This window comes from Bos indicus x Bos taurus, chromosome 7, assembly GCF_003369695.1.
Source record: "Bos indicus x Bos taurus breed Angus x Brahman F1 hybrid chromosome 7, Bos_hybrid_MaternalHap_v2.0, whole genome shotgun sequence".
Classification (NCBI taxonomy): domain Eukaryota; kingdom Metazoa; phylum Chordata; class Mammalia; order Artiodactyla; family Bovidae; genus Bos; species Bos indicus x Bos taurus.
Window position 1 is genome coordinate 96,931,727 of NC_040082.1, and position 21,318 is coordinate 96,953,044.

Here is a 21,318-nt window from a genome sequence, read left to right on the forward strand (position 1 = left end):
AACTAGTCCATCCAGATACCAAGACTTATTATAAAGCTTCTTTTTTATAATTTAAACACTGTGGCATGGTGTGTGAACAAACAGAACAGTAGAATAGAATTAAGCCTAAATTTAGACCCAACGCCTATGGAATTCAGTATACGACAAAGGTGGAAAATTCCTGGGGTGAAGATGTACTTTTAAAATCAATGATGTTGGGTTAATAAGGAAAAAATAAAACAATCCTACTTTATACTCTAACACAAAAAATCAGTTCCAAGATACAGATCTAAATGTATACACAAAAACAATAAAACTTACAGAAAAAAATGTGGAATATCTTCTTGCCCTCAGGGTAGGTAAACATTTCTTACACAAGAGGAGGATGCCATAAAGATTAGATGACATTAAAATTAGGAACTTATTTCATCAAAAGATAACAATTAAAACACTGAAGAGACAAGTCAGAATGGGGAAAATTACTTGCAAAACATCCAGCCATAAGGCCCACATCTGGAATATATAAATCAGTACCAAAAAGGCAGGCAAATTTGGTATCATCTGATCCAATTCCATAAAAGAGCCTGTTGGAAAACTGTCTACAAACACTTTGGAAAACTGGCATCATTTGTGAAATATGCATCGCATATGACCCAGTGATATTAGTCCAGGATATAAACCCAACAGAAACTCACGCATTTATGCACTATCAGAAATATTAAAATATGCTCATAGCAGCATTATTTACAATAGCCTCAAACTGAGAAGTCAAATGTCCACCAACACAAACTGCTTAAATAAACTGGAATATTCAAACAATGGAACACAATAAAATGTACTACTATCTAGAGGAACTCAAAACAATATGGATCAGTTTCACAAAAATTTTGAGTAAATTAAGATAGATACTAAAGAACGTATACTGTTTGGCTCCATTTGTATAGGGTCCAAAAATAAAAATCCAAGCCATGTTGTCAGAGCCAGAATACCGGTCACTCGTGGGGAGTTAGGCAAGGTTTGTTATTTGGCGAGAAGGAGTTATCAGGAATGCTAAAACATGTAAAACATTTTTCTTGCCTGCTTACACGGATGAGTTCATGTGACAATTTATGGGACATGAGTTAAGGCTTCCCTGGTGGCTCAATGGCAAAAAAGCCTGTCTACCAATGTAGGAGACATGGGCTTGATCACTGGTTTAGAAAGATGCCCCGGAGAAAAAATGGCAACCCACTCCAGTATTCTTGCCTGGGAAATTGAAATCCCATGGGCAGAAGAGCCAGGCGGTTTACAGTCCCTTGGGGTGCAAAGAAGTCGGATATGACTTAGCAAGTAAACAACAAAGTACGAGTTAAACACTTTTCTGAAGTTCACCAATACCTGTTTTAAATGATACCACACAAAAAGCATTACACAGACACTTAGAAACACCTTTGGCATTAAGATAAACTGAACATGCACAGACCTTCAACCTAACAACTTCATACTCCTGGAATAACTCACCAACACTCCAGAAAGCGTGTTATACATTTTCTTAGAACAGCATTGTTCATAATCGGGGAAAGTGGAAACAGTCCAGGAACTGTACATCAGCTGTTGTTAAACAAATTGTGGGATGATAAGGAACCACTTATCCGAAGTGAAAATGAAACTACAGCCATATGCAATGTGACTCTCAAAATACCCTTGCTAGTTAGCCAAAAAGTTTATTTGGCTTTTTCCTGAGATCTTACAGAAAGACCCAAGTGAACTTTTCGGCCAACCCAATACTAATACTGTAATTTTATTTTCAAACTCTATAAACTTTTTATTTTGTATTGGGCTATAGGTGATTAACAACGTTGTGATAATTTTACATAAACAGTGAAGGGATTCAGCCATACATATACATGGATGCATTCTCCCCTGAACTCTCCTCCCATCCAAGCTGCCACATAACATTGAGCAGAGTTCCATGTGCTATACAGTAAGCCCTTGTTAGTTATCCATTTTAAATACAGCAACTGGACATCATTATACTTAACTTGAACTCAGCAATGAACTTCTAACAGATTTCTGTTTTTGTATCCTATCCCTCTACTCAGCCAACCAACCCAGAAGCCAATATGATTCTTTAAAACAGAGATGGAATAGTTGTTACCTCTCTATACAGAACCCTCCACTGACCTTCTACAGAGAATAAAAGGCAAAGTCTTTCCAGTCGACCTACAAGATGCCTCCGTGAAAAGGATCCCAATCCAGCTCTGACCTTACCACCTTCTGTGACTCCTAAGCTTGCCAGATTTCAGCCACACTGGCCCTAGCAAGCAAAATTCTTTTTTCCTGACCTCTGAACTGCCTCGGGTGCTCTTGCGCACATTAGAACGTGGCACACACTTGCAGGGAATTTACATCTCTGCTCTATAATGTCCCCTTAAGCAACAGGTTTTCCCTATCCATAAAATAGATTCAATGAACCCCCACATCCCTGTCATCATCACCGTGCTTAAATTTGGGGGCACTGAACTGACTGCCGATTTACCACATATTTATTCATTTGTTTATCACGTGCCTTCATCCCATGTAGAATGTGATCACCATAAAGGCAAAAATCCTGATTCATCGCTACAGACTCAGGGCACAGAACAGGGCCTGACATAAGAATGAACTTGAAACACGGGCACAGGGACCTCCCTGGTGGTCCAATGGGTAAGACTTGTGTTCCCAAAGCAGGGGGCCCAGGTTCCATCCCTTGAACTAGAGTCCACATGATGCAACTAAAGATCCTGTATGCCCAACTAAGACCTGGCACAGCCAGATAAATAAATATTTAAAACAAATAAACAACAAAAAAGGCATTACAACTTGTTAATGAGCTGACTTAAAACAAGTAACATTCAACTTCCTTGCCTCAGATTGCCCATATGCAAAAGGGTGTTATTGGCAGTACCTATTTCTCAGGGCTTTTGCGAAAACCAATACACTTACTTCAACACAAGTCAAGAAATAATACTTAAGCACATCAGAGACATGAAATACAATTTTATAAAAACAGGGGTACAGGATTTTTGTTATTTAGTCACTAAGTCATGTCTGACTCTTTTGCGATCCCATGGACTGTAGTCTGCCAGGCTCCTCTGTCCATAAGATTTCCCAGGCAAGAATAACGAAGTGGGTTGCCACTTAATTCTTCATGGGATCTTCCCAACCCAGGGATGGAACCCAGGTCTCCTGCGTTGCAGGTGGATTCTTTACCACTAAGCCACCGGGGATGCCCTTAAGGATTTTTAAAAACCCAAATCCAACAATTATAAGCAGATTATACCAACATGTATAGCAGCAGCTACCCAACCCCACTAATGACTTGATGCATGGGTTACAGACAACATCCAATCTGGTACAGAAGAACATTCCCACCACCAATAAAATAATTATTAAATAGATTAAACAATGAAATATCCAAAGCAGCTTAAACCAATAACCAGTTTTATTTTTTCTCATGTAATAGTAAGTATGGAAATAACAAATCCAAGGCTAGTGCAGACACTCAAAGAGGCCACCAAGGAAGCCAAGATTATTGTGATTTTTCTGCAGTAAACTGCCCCACCCCTCTTGCTTAGCCTGTGGCTTGCATCCTCATGGTCATAAGATGGATCTTTAACACTAGGTACTGGATCTCTTCTCAAGGTGAGAAGTAAGGGAAATAAAGTGGGGGGGGGGGGGGGGGAGGGGGGAGCACACACAGAAAATGTAGAGAGGAATCCAGGTAAGACTTTTTCAAGCGCTTTCTCCAGTCTGTATCATGGCATCTGCTTTTTTTGTCAATGGCCAGGCTGTGGACATGGACTCTACTAGTTGCAGGAAAACTTGGAAGAGATTTTCTAAAATAGCATACCTTACTAATCAGAACTTGGATCTTTCTGATATGAAAGAAAAAGATACTGAAGATGCAACTACAAGTTTAGGTTACCTGTGGCTGGACAGGAGGCCAAAAACATTTCAAAGGACCAATTTGATGATGACATCCTGCTCTGATCACAACTTATTTGAATTAGATATTTGTAACAAACAGGTACTAAAAATACCCACAAGTTACACAGCACATGACACTATTCTAAACAAACAAACAAAAAACCCACTGTTTAAAATAAGTTGTCCAAAAGGAAATAAACACATATCACAAATGAAATTATAGTAGAATTACTATGTACAAACCTTCTGTGATGAGGCATGAGGGTTATTTGCAAGAGCATAACATTAAAATTAAAGACTGAAAAATTAATGAGCTGGGGTCCATTTTCGTGATAGAAGACTGACTGATAAGTGCAATTCCACATGTACTGAGAAATCCTAATGGGGAAAGAATTCTGATACACACACGAGAAGGCTGTGGATGAAACTCCACAGAGGGATTGTCTGCAGTGTGGGTTCTCATGTGATTCCTAAAACAATTACACTGAGTATAGTTTTGAAGCTGTAAATAGGAATTTCTCATAATGTGAGTACCCACGTGTTTCACAAAAATATGAGGAATTGTTGGTTAAAATTTCTCAACCTTAGCAGTACTGACATTCTGGGGCACATACTTTCTCCCTCTTGAGGAAAGCCCCTGTGCATTGTAGGATATTTAGCAGCATCCTTGGTGTCTTCCAAAACATGCCAATGGCAACCCCCCCTCCACTTTTAAAGACCAACTACGTCTCTAGATTTGCCAAATGTCCCCCAGGGAGCAAAATTATCCCCACTGCTGTAGATAAAGAATTGGCTTTTTTTTTTTTTTTTTTTTCTGTAAAGGGCCAGAGAGATGAGTATTTTAGGCTTTGTGGGCCAAAAGTGGTCTCCATCACATATTTTTCTTCTTTAAAAACACCACCACTATTCTAAACTTGCCAGCTGCATTAAAACAGACAGCTGGCTATAGCTTGCCAACCTGTTACTGGCTTCCCCATGGTCCTTATTTCATAGATTTTCCTCTTTAGTGTGATTTCTCTCATAAAGGATACAATCAGACCAGGAAAGGTTTGTCCAGTCATGGAATTTACAGAGATCCTCCAGGATGAGCTTGTTCTTGTGCCCAGAGGTACAAGATGGTACTAAAGTCATTCTGACATTAAATACCAGGTTAGGGGTTCCCTCTCAAAGTTCTCCTGTTTGTTGAGAGCTACATGTACACTGACGGCTTCCTCACACCTCAGATATACGTTTTCTCAACCACCTTGAGTTCTCATAGTTCCAATGTAACATGGTAAAATCCAAGTCTTTCCATAGTTTTTATACAAACTGGATTTCTCCCAAGTTAACAATTTATACCCAGTGAGATGAGTTCCTCAAAGCTTCCTGCCTTTCTGACACCTGTCAGGTTCCCTGCCAATCTGAGTTCTCATGTTTTTCTTTAAAAAAGATGTGTCATTGGAGTCTTTTCCACACCGATGACACAAAGAGCTTCTCACCCCGGTGAGTTTTCACATGGCTCCTGAGGGATGAATGGTCACTGAAGGCTTTCCCGCAGGCCAGGCACTCATAGGGCTTCTCCCCAGTGTGTATCCTTCTGTGCACATTGAGGTTTGAACCGATGCTGAAGGCCTTCCCACAGTGGTCGCACTCGTAGGGCTTCTCTCCTGTGTGACTTCTCATGTGTGTCTTGAGGGTCGACTGGTTTCTGAAGGCTTTCCCACACTGTCTGCATTCAACACGCTTCTTCACGAGATGAATGCTCATGTGCCTCCTCCGGGATAAATAGTCTCCAAAGACCTTCCCGCAGGCAGCACACTCATAGCGTCTCTCTTGGGTGTGGATCTTCCTATGCGCAGTTAGGTTGGAGCTCGCACTGAAGGCTTTCCCGCAGAGGTCACACCCATATGGCTTCTCTCCAGTATGGGAATTCATGTGCGTCTTGAGGATGGACTGGTTCCTGAATGCCTTCCCACACTGTCTGCACTCAACAGGCTTCTTTACAATATGAATTCTCATGTGTTTCCTCCGGGACAGGAGGTCCCCAAAAGATTTCCCACACTCTTTACACTCGTAGGTTTTCTCCACTGTGTGGTTCTTCTTGTGCAAGTTAAAGTTTGACTTCCACCGGAAGGCTTTTCCACATTGCGTGCACTCATAGGGCTTCTCCCCAGTATGATTCCTGACATGCTCTTTGAGGTGGGAGGGGTGCTGGAAAGCCTTGCCACAATCATGACACTCGTAGGGTCTCTCCCCAGTGTGTGTTCTCCTGTGGGCAATGAGGTGGCAGCTCCGGCCATAAGCCTTCCCACACTCGTCACACTTGTACGGCCGCTCCCCAGTGTGGACTCTCATGTGTATCTTCAGGGAGGAGAGGGTGCGGAAGGCATTCCCACACTGAGTGCAGTCGAAGGGCTTCTCTGTGAGATGAGTTCTTGAGTGACTCCTAAGGGCTGAGGGGTCATTAAAAGCCTTCCCACAGGCATTGCACTCATAGGGCTTCTCCCCAGTATGTATTCTCCTGTGCCGTGTGAGGGAAGCACTTGTGGTGAAGGCTTTCTGGCACTGATGACATTCATGCATCTTCCTCCCATTGTAAATGCTCACATGTTGGGTTACATGGGACCTGTTCCTGAAAGTCACCCCGCAGTCCCGGTGGTGGTACGGTCTCTTGCCAGTGTGCCTTCCCATCTGCTGAGTGAGATGAGCGCCTATGCTGAAGACGTCAAACAGGTTAGTGTACTCCGCAGACTCCTCTCCAAGCTGACTGTTTTCCTGTTGATGGAAAGGGAGCACTAAGGCATTCAGGAAATGACTAAGGCATTTCCCATGTTTGTTACATTCCTAAGACTATCCCCACATAAACTGATATAAGTAGAAGCATACTGTAATTACTAATGATGTCACAATCTGCAAAGCAGAAGTACTGCTCCTGCCCTGTATGGACTCCATCAAAAAAGGAAATAAATGAATGCCATGAATGTAACTTTCACAAAGCTTCTTGCATATATACTTTGTTAACTGTTTAAAACTAAATGAAGCCAACACTCAACATCTGAGATGTAGTTATAGAAATAATTACTCAATAGGACTTTAAGAAAAGTCTGGGGCCAAATTCAGGGTTTTCCCCAAACTGGTAATACTATCTCTATCACTGTTTGCTCTTCAGGGTGGCTGAGGGGTGTAGGGGACCTGCCTGGTTTTGAGAAGCTTTTCTAACTCAGGCTGACCCTGTCCTCTCCCAATATGGAAGAGTCGGAATTATTCCAAGGAAATCTTACCACTGTCACACCATTAGATGTTTCCTTCCCAAAAATATCTTCCATAAGAATTGACCATTTGGTTTTAGATGGCGTTGCCCAATCTGAAACAAATTGGGAAAATATCAACCTGCTGGTGAAGGAAAATGGTGGGATGACGGTGACAAAAACAGAGGTGGCTTTCTTTGCAGATACAAACCATAAAGAAGAGAAGGGAATGTAAGAGGGGAGAACACACATATGTAAAAAGGACTGAGAAATCTGGACGTGTGAGACATTTGGCAATGAAGGGGGTAGAAATGTAAGTTGACTCACTAAGAATTAACTCTTCAAATACTGACATTGATAATGATATTAAGAGTATGACCAGGAATGTTGAATCGGAAAGAATGGGACAAAGAGCCCACATGGCCACCTCAAATTTAAAGATGAAGGGACACGGAAACCAAAAGACTTTTAAGAGGATGGAGGTGCAGTGAAAGAGAAAGCGCATTTTCAACCTGGGTGAGGTTTCCCAATGAAACTCCATTCATCCCCATTGCTGGCAAGGGCAGATTCTCGGCAGCACTTCTGTCTGCCTGGTGCTTACCGGGACAAGGGCCTCGGTGAAGTTCCCGATCCTCTGTCCTCAGTTCCTCTTCTTGCTCCAAGTGGGAGATGAGGCTGGGTTTGCCCACCTGGCACCCTACTCACAGGGAAAGACATATGTTGAGGGCAGATCGTGCAGAGGACCACCCCTTCCAATAGTCTGGGGTCAGTGTTTTGGTCTTCAGTGTTCTGAGGATGGACAAGTCTGACTTAGGAGCAGCAAAACGGCGGTGCCACATTTCTAAGGAACACAGTGAAAGGCTTTCATAAAACACAAAATCCCAAATATTCCCACACTTTGCCCTTCAAAAGAATGAGGATTTCTTAACTCAGAAAACTATGCCCAAGCTCAGACACACATAACCTCCAAGGTCAATGCAGTGGACAGATCTCAATATCCAAAGGGAGATACCACTAGGGCAGGGACCAGGTCAACTTGTTCATAACTGTATTCTAAATCCCCACACAGTTCCTGAGCCACAGCAAGCTCTTGTAACAAGGACATTTGATTCATGAATGAACAAATGAAGAAATGACACCAGCCTTACCCACTGAAGCAAGGTTGCTGTAGTTCTCCAGCATCACATCTTTGTATAGTTTTCTCTGAGTAGAGTCCAGCAAGGGCCACTCCTTCTCAGTGAAGTCCACAGCAACATCCTGGAAAGTCACTGATTCCTGAAACACCACACACATTTGGGGTCAGTGAGAACCCAGCCAGTGAGAACTCATCTAGATGGCTGAGGACAAAGACTACGTGTGAGAGACTCTAAACACAGGATTTTCAATACAGGGCTCTGAGGTCTAAACATTTATTTTAGAAGACAGTCCTTAGATGTCTTCTCTTCCTTATAAGATAATTTCATCCTATCTCATTGCTTCAAATCCAACTCTGACATGGGATCAAACCTCCTTTCACTTCCAGCCTGGCCTGAGAGCTTTGAGCTGTATGATGAAAAAACAACCTGTTACATGTCATTTTCCCTAACATCCCTGATACCAACCTCACAACCTTCTCTGGCTCTGCCTCTTGCACTCTAATCAGGCATCCATCAGCCTAGATGAGACCCTCCCCCACCTTCAGGGGTCTTAAAGAGCTTGGTATACCTGGGATGGTTCAACACTGGTTGATGTATGAGGCTCCAGGCCATTGCATGCAAACAGGTCCACATCCTGGGGACAGGAATGGTCTTTTGAAGAAAGAGGAACTTCTGACTCATGGATATAAGCAGGCTCCTGACTGGGCATAGCTAGAGAAGAGAGAACCCATGAGGATTAAAGCCCACCTGACACTCGCAAATCAGGAAATGATCCCATACTAATTATGTGTGTAGGCAGTGCACATGCCCCAATCACAATCACACACACACACATACACAAGTTGTGTGACAAGCCAGAGCAACCCTGCTCCACTCAAGGATAGGAAAAAGAGTGGTGGGCCTACATAGCCATAAAGAAAATGACACACATCCTCAAAAAATAAAAAAGAAACTAATATACGTTCTCAAAAAAAAAAGAAAATTATATACATTCTCAATTTATGAGTGAAGAAATGAAAGCTCTAAGAGATGGAGCTATTACTTTGCTCAGATTTGTCAAAATAATAAATGGGTTATCAATTACCTGTAGCCTTCTTAACTCACCAACTACAAACACTCCCTGCCTCACCCAAACTCACAAAGACCCTGAATCAGACATAGTTGCCAGGGGAGCTCTCAGGACTTTGCCCCACCCACTTCAGTTCACACATCCTCTACCATTTTTGACCTGGCAGCCCTCCCACCAGCTATGCACATCCTTGCCCTCAGTGAGGTGGCAGGAGCCACAGAAGCTTGATTTCTGAGGGCATTCGACACCCAAAGAATTTACCACATGTGGGAGCCAGGCCGAGAGCTGCCATCTTGCGAGAATGACAGTAAATCTGCCTGAAGAACAGGGCCTTGGACCAGGAAGCTACTTTCTCTCTCATGGGTCTCCTGGAGCGGACATCTGTAGGAAATGAGAGAAAGACTACTAGGTGTAGCCAAAGGTTTTCTGTCTCTCCCACTCACATGACAATTCTGACTTTTGTTTTTCAGCATTTCCTCTTTTGGGCAGCAAGTTCTGTCACATCCTGGGCCTTAACCTTGCTTAGGTAAAACCTCCAGGCAACATGGTGGAGGTCCTGGACCCACCTCAACTAAGACTCAGAGTCAGTCTCTCAAGTAATGTGTCACCAATTGTTATTCAGTCGCTAAGCCATGTCCAACTCTTTGCGACTCCATGGACCATAGCCCACCAGGCTCCTCTGTCTATGAAATTTCCCAGGCAAGAATACTGGAGTGGTTGCTATTTCCTACTCCAGGGGACTGTCCCAACCCAGGGATCAAACCTGCATCTCCTGCTTGGCAAGCAGATTCTTTACCACTGAGCCACATGAGAAGTCCATGTTACCAATTACAATTATACTAAACTCTGTCACTCACTAAACACTTAAGCTCCAGATTTATTCAAGGCTCATCCTGGCTTATGATGGTTCAAGTAACCATGAGGAGGATCCGTCTAGGACCATGTGTTCTGATCTCCAATGCCTTTTGGCCCCATACACAACTGTGAGCTACAGCTCAGGGCTTTTCATCACTAGAATCAGGTTCACCTCACTAACAATGATTCAAAATTTTGCTCTCTGGACAACATCTCCTATGCAATGTACACCGTTAGACAAGAAGTGCCAGGAAGACAAAGATTTTTCACGTCTTTGTTTTGTTCACTGCTGCAGTGTCTTTTCCATGTGGCTCAGTGGGTAAAAGAACCCACCTGCCAATGCAGGAGACATAAGAGATGCAGATTCAATCCCTGAGTCAGGAAGATCCCCTGGAGAAGAAAATGGCAACCCGCTCTCCAGTATTTTGTCTGGAAAATCCAATGGACAGAGGAGCCTGGCGGGCTACAGTCTATGGGGTCACAAAGAGTTGGACGTCACTAAGCAACTGAGTACACAGTGTCTGGAACAGCACCTCAAATAATAAACAGGTTTAAAGTGAGTGAAAGAATGAATGGTGACAAATAAGCTGATCCACGTTTCTCTTCATATTGAGATGACATCCCTGGGCCTTGGGGTCTTGGGAAGATCACAAGGGATGGAACTTGGAGGGGAGGGGGATCCTGTTCAGATCCTATGAGATATATGTTGACACAGCCATGTGGCTTAGGCACGCCTTGGCCCTCACTGTTCACATCTGCAATATGGGGCAAGGTACACAAGTGGTTAAAGCCTGGATGGAGAATGCACTCACATCAATTTCAAATCTGTGGGATATTTTCAAAGTCTCATGGTAATGTAAACTATAGGCCAGAGCAAGGTTCTGGAGTATTTCTCATCTGAGCAATTATACCACTTGTTGAGCTAGAATTGGTGACCCTGGATACAGATCTCAGCATCACACGAGCACAGAGTTAAAGCCATCATGTATTCTACATGCTCACATGCATTTCTACCTCACCCTAATCTTACCACTGCTCCTCACAATTACAAAAGACCTACCTTCATCGTTTTTGAGTCCAAAACACATTCTATCCTTCACAATTGTTCTATTATGATTTCTCCTTTTGTGGCCATAATTCCTCCAATATTTGATTTAAAATCTCCATATTCAATTTTGTAATACAACCCAGAGATATTCAGAATTTGCAGGTGGAACTACTACAGAGAGAATAATCTTTCCGTTACTTTTATTGAGTGGTATTTCTGCCCCTGATAGAATTGCTTCTACCAGTCATTCCTGTAGGCCCAAAGAAACAATAGTTTTGAGAATATTGCAAGCCATTTTTTTTTACTCCAGAAATGTGTTACACTCATAAATTAACATCTCTATACTTCACTATCTGTAAGCTTTCAACTAATCAGATGAAATGTCCCAGGGGATAAAAGGACAGATTAATACTTCTGTTTCCAACAGGCAATCTACATATACTGGTTAAATCTTCCATTCAAAACTATTTTAAGTGCAATTCAAAATAAACACAGGTATTTTTTAAAATCATTCACACACTGGTAATAAATATGCAGAAATTTTAAAATGTGTAATTTCTAAAAGGACAATTACAATTGTTAAAATAAAGGCAAAATATTGAAATAAAGAGTTTCATCAGATTACACAGTCCCCCTCTTAAAAACAAAAACAAAAAAAAAACCATTTTCCAGAGTCTTACACAAAGTGTGGTCCTCAAGCCAGCTGCATAAACATCACCTAGAGAACTTTAATAATTCTACTTCCCAGTTCATATCCAAGCCCAATTAAATGAGAGTTTTGAAGCAGACTGATGAATCTATTTTATTAATAACAAGCATTATAGGTGACTTTTACACAGGCTTAAATTTAAAAACCACTTCTAGAGAATAAACATGAGGGCACACAGATAAAGAGATGATAAGCATAAAGAGCCATGGGAGACAGAGGAAAATGGCTGAACTGATTCTTAACAGAATTCTAAAAGGAGAAGGAAGGAGTCCAGGCAATTATTGCAAAACACAGTAGCTGTGAATTTCTCATTTCAAAAGACAAATATAAAGACACTGAAGATAAAAACAGATCACAGTTATATACAATTAAACTGAATCAGAGAACAAAAATGGCAAAAGAATATCTGAACAGCAGCCCGGGAGGAAAATCCTTTAAGGCAATGGTTCTTAAACTTCAAGTTGCATCTCAATCACCTGGAGAGCTTGTTAAAACTGGAAATGTATTTTAAAAAACTCACATTGCTAGGTCCTGCTGCTGCTGCTGCTAAGTCGCTTCAGTCGTGTCCAACTCTGTGCGACCCCACAGACGGCAGCCCGCCAGCCTGGGATTCTCCAGGCAAGAACACTGGAGTGGGTTGCCATGTCCTTCTCCAAAGCATGAAAGTGAAAAGTGAAAGTGAAGTCGCTCAGTCATGTCTGATTCTTTGCGACCCCATGGACTGCAGCATACCAGGTTCCTCCGTCCATGGGATTTTCCAGGCAAGAGTACTGAAGTGGGGTGCCATCGCCTTCTCCGTTGCTAGGCCCTAGCCCCAGTTTTTGACTCCGAAGATATGGGGTGTGAAATGCAAGAATATGCATTTATAACAAATTCCTGGTGATGATGATGCTGTTGGTCTGAAGAACACACTTTAAGAATCACTGCTTTAAAAAAGTAAAACAATAGGCTGACACATGACTTCTGGCCAGCAATAATGGGAGCCAGAAGATAGTGGAACATCTTCATGGCTCTGGAATATACTTTAAAAATCAAAATGTCCATTAAGATGGCAAAATAACATCATATTTGAATTGCCACTCACAGAAAAGAGAAATTCTAAAACAAATATTTTAGGGAGAAAGGAAAATTCAAGGAAGCAAAGACTGTTAAGAACTTACACCAAAGGGTCCAAGAACCAAAGAAAGAACACAACAAGGAAAATGTGTGGGTATAATGAAACTAAACATGACTATACACGATAATCTCTTTTGAGTTTAAAAAAAAGACAGAATTAGAATGCATAATCAGTGGCATGATCTGATGGTCCAGTGGCTAAAATTCTGCTCACAATGCAGGGGTACCAGGCTCAATCCCTGGTCAGGGAACTTGACCCTGCATGCCACAAAATAAAGATGAAGATTGAAGATCTTGTTTGCCACAACTAAGACCAGGTACAACCAAATAATTAAATAAATATTTTTTAAAAATAATAAAATAAAATGGATGATCACAAAACCGTGTAAACGAGGAGAGTGATAAGGTATCAAAAATCTGAATTTCATGAACAAACAAGGATAAGAATTCTCCAAGACAACTACTAAGATAATACACATAAATTCTATATATATACACATATATATACACACATGATAAATTCAAAACATGCAGAGAAAAATGTGGAGTGAACAAAATTCTCAAATCAAAAGCTAGAGGACAGGGAAAGAAAAATCTATAAAAAAGCTGACCAAATGCTTCAACTACAGTAGAGAGATTCTCAAAATGGAGTAAAAACAATCCAGTTATATGGTGTTTGCAAGAACGTCTTAAAAATAAGGATATAGCAAGAATGGAAAGGTAAATTGGCTTTCCTTGTGGCTCAGCTGGTAAACAATCTGCATACAATGCAGGTAGACCTGGGTTCAATCCCTGGGTTGGGAAGATCCCCTAGAGAAGAGAAAGGCTACCCACTCCAGTATTCTGGCCTGGAAAATTCCATGGACTGTATAGTCCATGGGGTCACAAAGAGTCGGACATGACTGAATGACTTTCGCTTCACATACAAGGTAAATACTTTTTTAAAAATCTGGTTTAAATCTTTTAATACCAGAATGAATTAAAGCAAAAAGGCTAAGAGTAAAAACTGAGGAACTGCATAATGAAAAAAGGTATAACCCCTGAAAAAGATATATACTGTTTTAGCTATATACTATATATGTTTTAGCCTCAAAAATACAGGCAGAGGGTGGTAGGTCTTTAAGGAGAATGGACAAAGCCACTACCAGAGCTCTCAATAATACGTTCGAGCAGACAACTCAATAACTATATGCAGACTGCACAAGATGAAATAGTATTTCCTAACTATAAAATCCAACCACACATGGGGTACAATGTGTGTCTCAGAAAATGGCATCAAGCTGACTACAGTGTAAGTTAGCAAACAATAACCAAAAGATAACCGGAAAAAAAGTCACAGAAATTGAAACTAAAAGTCCTAAATAACTTTCATGTCAAAGAAGTTATAGAATTTGATAATACTTAGAACTGAAATACAATAGAATACTCACTTCAGTCCTTTACGATGTGCAGGTATCCAATGTAAGAAATTGTAAAGAAACATGCCAAGAAAGTAAAAGAAGAAAATTATGAAGAACACAAAATTATGAAATAGAAAACATGCATATTATAAAGTGGTTCAATCAAGCCAAAAGTTTTAAGAGAAAAACAGAATTGACACAATTCTGACAGGACTTATTTAAAATAAAGGAAAGAACATATAAATATGAGAATGAAAAACTGGTAACATTACATATGTATCAAGCATTAAAAACATAGTAAGAGATGACTTCATGGCAAACAGATGGGGAAACAATGGAAAGTGACAGACTTTATTTTGGGGGGGCTCCCAAATCACTGCAGATGATGACTGCAGTCATGAAATTAAAAGACACTTGCTCCTTGGAAGAAGAGCTACGACCAACCTAGACTGCATATTAAAAAGCAGAGACAAAGGTCTGTGTAGTCAAAGCTATGGTTTTTCCAGTAGTCATGTATGGATGTGAGAGTTGGACTATAAAGAAAGCTGAGCGCCAAAGAATTGATGCTTTTGAACTGTGGTGTTGGAGAAAACTCTTGAGAGTCCCTTGGACTGCAAGGAGATCCAAACAGGCCATCCTAAAGGAAATCAGTCCTGAATATTCATTGGAAGGACTGATGCTAAAGCTGAAACTCCAATCCTTTGGCCACCTGATGTGAAGAACCACTCACTGGAAAAGACCTTAATGCTGCGAAAGACTGAAGACAGGAGGAGAAGGGAACAACAGAGGATGAGATGGTGGGATGGCATCACTGACATGATGGACATGAATTTGAGTAGGCTCCGGGAGTTGGTGATGGACAGGGAAGCCTGGCATGCTGCAGTCCCTGGGGACACAAAGAGTCAGACACGACTGTGCGACTGAACTGAACTCAATTCAAGACCATATTTTAACAACTTTGATTATACAATTTAGCTTTAGATGAATGAATAAGTTCCTAAAGAAATTTTATTTACCACAATTAAATAGAGAACTTGGATGCCCTTTGACTTTTAGAGAACTGAAACAACAGCTTTAGAAAAAAAAAAAATCTCCAGACCCCAGTGGTTTTTCCTGGTACGATTCCCTTGTAAAGAAAAAGTGATTCTACTCTTAGGTAAAATATTCCAGAGTTTAGAAATAAAGAGAGAACACTCCCACCCCATTTTATGAGGCTGGCATAAACCTGAAACAGAAAAGGAAAATTACAAACCAATTTCACTCAAATGTAGATTGGTTTAATTCTGTAATTGGTTTAATACTATTACCAGGTAAATAAGATAATCATATTTTTCACTTATTCATTTAAAGCACAAACAGAACTAGAACCTACAGATGAGGAATAGTTTGAGATGACTGAAGTGCATCAACACATCAAAGTAGATGCTGGAAAAAAAAATCATTTGGTAAGAGTGATTTTCATGACAAAAAACTCTTAAGATTAGGAAAAAGGAGCTTCCTTCACCCAACTCTATTTTTTTAAAAAAAAAGCTTTCAGCTAACACTCAAGTTAATTCCCCTTAAGGTCAGAAAGAAAACAGGACTGCCTCAAGTTGGCTTTTCGACCTCCATTCAGTGCTACTGGAAGTCCAGCAAAGAAAGTAAATAATAAAAATAAATGTGTGATACGAAAGAAAAACATAAATATACATCAGTACTTTCCAAGGAATAAAACTAACAATAACAAAAACCATTATATCTTTCTTGCTGATACTCATAAAACTTGACTGAAAAGCATTATAGAAGATGTAACCAGTTAACTGTAAAACTCAATGGCATAATAATGTCAATGTTCTCAAAATTTATACACACGCACAGGTGTGTGTGTGTGTCTGTGTGTGTATGTATATGTGTGTGTGTGTGTGTGTGTATAACACAGTTTGCAAATAAAACCACAGTATATGGAGCTTTGTAGACTAAAATTTAAGTCACTATGTATCTAAAAAAGAATGGTAGGCGCATATCTCTGAAAATACTTGGGTGCATGTAATTCATAGTAAGTAATTATCAAAATTAGGAAATACATTTTTAAGAAAACATATAAGCAGTAAAATCCAGGGAAAAAATCATGGAGAAGGAGGTGGATACAGTTCAGAAGAATACAGGTTTCTGAGTTTTCATAATCTTATTTTTCTTGTCCTAGTTTGAGGAATCACTTCTTCTTTTAATTTTGTGTGTTTTCATACTTTGGGTGGGGGGGACATATATGTCTTATATTCTAATTTTAAAAATTATTCGAAGGGAAAATACAAAGCACCAAATAAAATGGCAAAACTCAATGCAAATATTAGTAATCACATTAAATATTAATGGACTAATTCTCAAGTTAAACAACAATGTCGAAGTGCATTTTTAAATCTAGTCATAGACTATTTTCACGACAGTCAACTAAAGTAAATAACAGAGAAATTTAAGTGTAAAAAAGCATTCAAGACAAATGTTAACTGAAAGAAAACCAGTGTGCTGCTATTAACATTAGACAAAAATGACCACAAAGCAAAAGGTAGGTAGTTTATCCTTGGGTCTCCAATTCCTGACTCACATATCCACCTCAATAACGTCCTGACCTCATCTGGAATGGACTTTTCTGTCCCCACCCCAAGATGTCAATTATTTTGGACCACATCACTGGTGCCTCACCCGGGTCCTAAACTTCGTCACCAGCACTTCATACCGCTTATCACAGTGTCTAAAACACACTCCTGCCTGGCTTCTCGGTCCCAGGTCCCGTCCCCTGTTAACTCCGCCGGCCTTCTGGGCCTCCCGGGTTCTCATGAAGGCCAAGAGTAAAGGGTTAAGTGAGGAAAGCAGGACTTACATCACCGACAGTAGAATCATGGGAAGCAAAGGTCACGGAAGCTGCGGCCGAAGGGATGACAAGTTAATACGGAAAGTCCGATCGGCCGCGGGGACCAAGAGCTTGTAAGACGCTACGGTGGACCACTCCTCTTCCCATGTGTATAGCAGCACTCTCCTCCCAAGAGTAATGGCTTCCGCTTCACTTCCGCCTTCTAAGTGTCGCGGGACTTCAAAACTGGACGCGAACAAGGAAGCACAGAGCGGAAAGGATTCTGGGAAATGTAGTTTTGGAATTAAAGCGGGCCTGAGCGGGTTGCCTAGATGTGATCTCCGAACCAGGCACATTTTCTCCAACTTATAATTGTTCAAGTCCCTCGGTAATCAGTTTTCAGGCCTCTTTTCGTCCTATGTCTATGTTAGCACTGAATCTTACCGTTTTAAGTAAACAGTGCTTTTAATGGATACATTAAAATGCTGCAAATCAAACTCCTGACTCCATCTTACCGATATCAAATAATAGCAACCCCATCTTTCCGTATTTCCATTATAAACTTGACAACAGGCTGGACTCTTCTCCTTCCAACAGGGAATGCTCAGTTCTACCTTGACCATCAGCCATGAATCTTACTGCTTTGCAAGAAATATTTTTCCTCTTTCTGAGTCAAGAAAGGTCACAGCAGCTCTTGAAACCGAGCAGGATCCATCTTATCCTCTGTTGCCCTCTTCTCCTGCCTTTAGTCTTTCCCAGAATCAGGGTCTTTTCCAATGATGGTTCTTCCAATCAGGTGGCCAGAGTTATTGGAGCTTCAGCTTCAGCGTCAGTCCTTCCATTAGTGTTCACGGTTGATTTCCTTTAGGATTGATAGATTTTATCTTCTTGCTGTCCAAGGGACTCAAAAGAGTCTTCTCCAGCACCACAGTTTGAGAGCATCAATTCTTTGGCCCTCAGCACTCACATCTGTGCAGCTTCCATGATGGTTCAGAGGGCAAAGAATCTGCCTGCAATGCAGGAGACCCAGGTTCAATACCCCAGTCAGAAAGACACTCTGGGGAAGGAAATGGGAACCCACTCTGGAACTTGGCTGGAGAAGCACATGGACAGAGGAGTCTGGTGGGCTACAGTCCATGGGGTCACAGAGAGTCAGACAGGACTGAGGAACTAACACTTTCACTCCCATTTTCTCACATCCTTACATGACTAGTGGAAAAACAAATTTGACTATACGGACCTTTGTTGACAAAGTGATGGCTCTACTTTTTAATATGCCCTCTAGGTTGTAGGCAAGAATCCCTTAGAAGAAATTGAGGAGAAACAAGAGTCCAAAATGCAGTACTTGGATGCAATCTCAAAAATGACTGAATGATATCTGTTCGTTTCCAAGGCAAACCATTTAATATCACAGTAATCCAAGTCTATGCCCCCAACCAGTAATACTGAAGAAGCTGAAGTTGAATGATTCTATGAAGACCTACAAGATCTCCTAGAACTAACACCCAAAAGAGATGTCCTTTTCATTATATGGGACTGGGATGCAAAAGTAAGAAGTCAAGAAACACCTGGAGTAACAGGTAAATTTGGCCTTGGAGTACAGAATGAAACAGGGCAAAGGCTAATAGAGTTTTGCCAAGAGAATGCACTGGTCATAGCAAATACCCTCTTCCAACAACACAAGAGAAGACTCTACACATGGACGTCACCAGATGGTCAATACTGAAATCAGATTGAGTATATTCTTTGCAGTCAAAGATGGAGAAGCTCTATACAGACAGCAAAAACAAGACCAGGAACTGACTGTGGTTCAGATCATGAACTCCTTATTACCAAATTCAGACTGACATTGAAGAGAGTGGGGAAAACCACCAGACCATGCAGGTACGACCTAAATCAAATCCTTTACAATTATACAGTGGAAATAAGAAACAGATTCAAGGGACTAGATCTGATAGACAGTTCAGTTCAGTCACTCAGTCGTGTCCAACTCTTTGTGACCCCATGGAATGCAGCACAGCAGGCCTTCCTGTCCATCACCAACACCCAGAGTTCACCCAAACTCATGTCCATTGAGTCGATGATGCCATCTAACCATCTCATCCTCTATCCACCCCTTTTCTTCCTGCCTTCAATCTTTCCCAACATCAGGGTCTTTTCAAATGAGTCAGCTCTTCACATCAGGTGGCCAAAATGTGGGAGACAGAGTACCTGATAAACTATGGATGGAGGTTCATAACATTGTACAGGAAACAGGGATCAAGACCATCCCCAAGAAAAAGAAATGCAAAAAAGCAAAATGGCTGTCTGAGGAGGCCTTACAAATAGCTGAAAAAAGAAGAGAAGTGAAAAACAAAGGATAAAAGGAAAGATATACCCATTTGAATGCAGAATTCCAAAGAATAGCAAGGAGAGATAAGAAAGCCTACCTCAGTGATCAATGCAAAGAAATAGAGGAAAACAATAGAATGGGAAAGACTAGAGATCTCTTCAAGAAAATTAGAGATACCAAGGGAACATTTCATGCAAAGATGGGCTCAATAAAGGACAGAAATGGTATGGACCTACCAGAAGCAGAAGATATTAAGAAGAGGTGGCAAGAATACACAGAAGAAATATATAAAAAAGATCTTCACAACCCAGATAGTCATGATGGTATGATCACTCACCTAGAACCAGACATTCTGGAGCATGAAGTCAAGTGGGCCTTAGGAAGCATTACTAGGAACAAGGCGATGGAATTCCAATTGAGCTATTTCAAATCTTGAAAGATGATGCTGTGAAAGTGCTTCACTCAATATGCCAGCAAATTTGGAAAACTCAGCAGTGGCCACAGGACTGGAAAAAGTCAGTTTTCATTCCAATCTCAAAGAAAAGCAATGCCACAGAATGCTCAAACTACTGAACAATTGCACTCATCTCACACACTAGCAAAGTAATGCTCAAAATTCTCCAAGTCAGGCTTCACAGCACATGAACCATGAAATTCCAGATCTTCAAGCTGGATTTAGAAAAGGCAGAGGAACTAGAGATCAAATTGCCAACATCTGCTGGATCATCAAAAAAGCAAGAGAATTAAAAAAAAAAGTCTTATTTCACTGACTGCACCAAAGCCTTTGACTGTGTGAATCACAACAACAGACTATGGAAAATTCTTCAAGAGATGGGAACACCAGACCACCTTACCTGCCTCCTGAGAAACCTGTATGCAGGTCAAGAAGCAACAGTTAGAACCAGACATGGAACAACAGACTGGTTACAAATTTGCAAAGGCTATGTATTGTCACCCTGTTTATTTAACTTATATGCAGAGTACATCATGCAAAATGCCAGACTGGATAAAGCACAAGCTGGAATCAAGATATCAGGGAGAAATATCAATAAGTTCAGATATGCAGATGACACCACCCTTATGGCAGAAAGCAAAGAGGAACTAAAGAGCCACTTGATGAAAGTCAAAGAGGAGAGTGAAAAAAGTGGTTTAAAACTCAACATTCAAAAAATGAAGGTCATGGCACCTGGTACCATCACTTCATGGCATATAGATGGGGAAACAATGGAAACAGTGACAGACTTATTTTGGGAGGCTCCAAAATGAAGATTGTGACTGCAGCCATGAAATTAAGACACTTGCTCCTTTAAAGAACAGCTATGACAAGCCTTAGTTCAGTCATTCAGTCATGTCCGATTCTGTGACCCCATGGACTGCAGCACGCCAGGCCTCCTATCCATCACCAACTCCCGGAGCTTACAGAAACTCATGTCTATTGAGTTCGTGATGCCATCCAACCATCTCATCCTCTGTCGTCCCCTTCTCTTCCTGCCCTCAATCTTTCCCAGCATCAGGGTCTTTTCAAATAAGTCAGCTCTTCACCTCAGGTGGCCAAAGTATTGGAGTTTCAGCTTTAGCATCAGTCCTTCCAATGAATATTCAGGATTGATTTCCTTTAGGATTGACTGATTGGATCTCCTTGCAATCCAAGGGACTCTCAAGAGTCTTCTCC

At 41.0% G+C, this 21,318-nt stretch overlaps 1 protein-coding gene across 2 annotated transcripts; it reads right to left on the reverse strand.

Annotated features, from left to right (window-relative positions):
• Window positions 1-3,424: 3,424 nt before the first annotated feature.
• ZNF317 (zinc finger protein 317) lies at window positions 3,425-17,539 on the reverse strand. Of its 2 annotated transcripts, XM_027547817.1 has the most exons (7): window positions 17,345-17,539; window positions 9,621-9,740; window positions 8,859-9,001; window positions 8,303-8,429; window positions 7,756-7,851; window positions 7,188-7,270; window positions 3,425-6,681 (listed from the first exon to the last, which is right to left on the reverse strand). In XM_027547817.1, exons 2-7 carry the CDS (start codon window positions 9,718-9,720, stop codon window positions 5,362-5,364), a joined length of 1,869 nt encoding a protein of 622 aa, XP_027403618.1. In that variant the 5' UTR covers window positions 9,721-9,740; window positions 17,345-17,539; the 3' UTR covers window positions 3,425-5,361. The 2 variants fall into 2 exon arrangements, with proteins under 2 accessions (XP_027403618.1, XP_027403619.1); XM_027547818.1 differs by lacking the exon at window positions 9,621-9,740 and having other exon boundaries at window positions 17,345-17,527.
• Window positions 17,540-21,318: the final 3,779 nt, after the last annotated feature.

Coding starts and splice junctions, on each gene's coding strand:
- ZNF317 (XM_027547817.1), bottom strand. CDS start 9,720: ATGAGAGAGAAAGTAGCTTCCTGGTCCAAGGCCCTGTTCTTCAGGCAG. Junction 8,430..8,858: donor CCAGTGTTGAACCATCCCAG/GTATACCAAGCT, acceptor GTGGTGTTTCAG/GAATCAGTGACTTTCCAGGA. Junction 7,271..7,755: donor TCACCGAGGCCCTTGTCCCG/GTAAGCACCAGG, acceptor AATTTGTTTCAG/ATTGGGCAACGCCATCTAAA.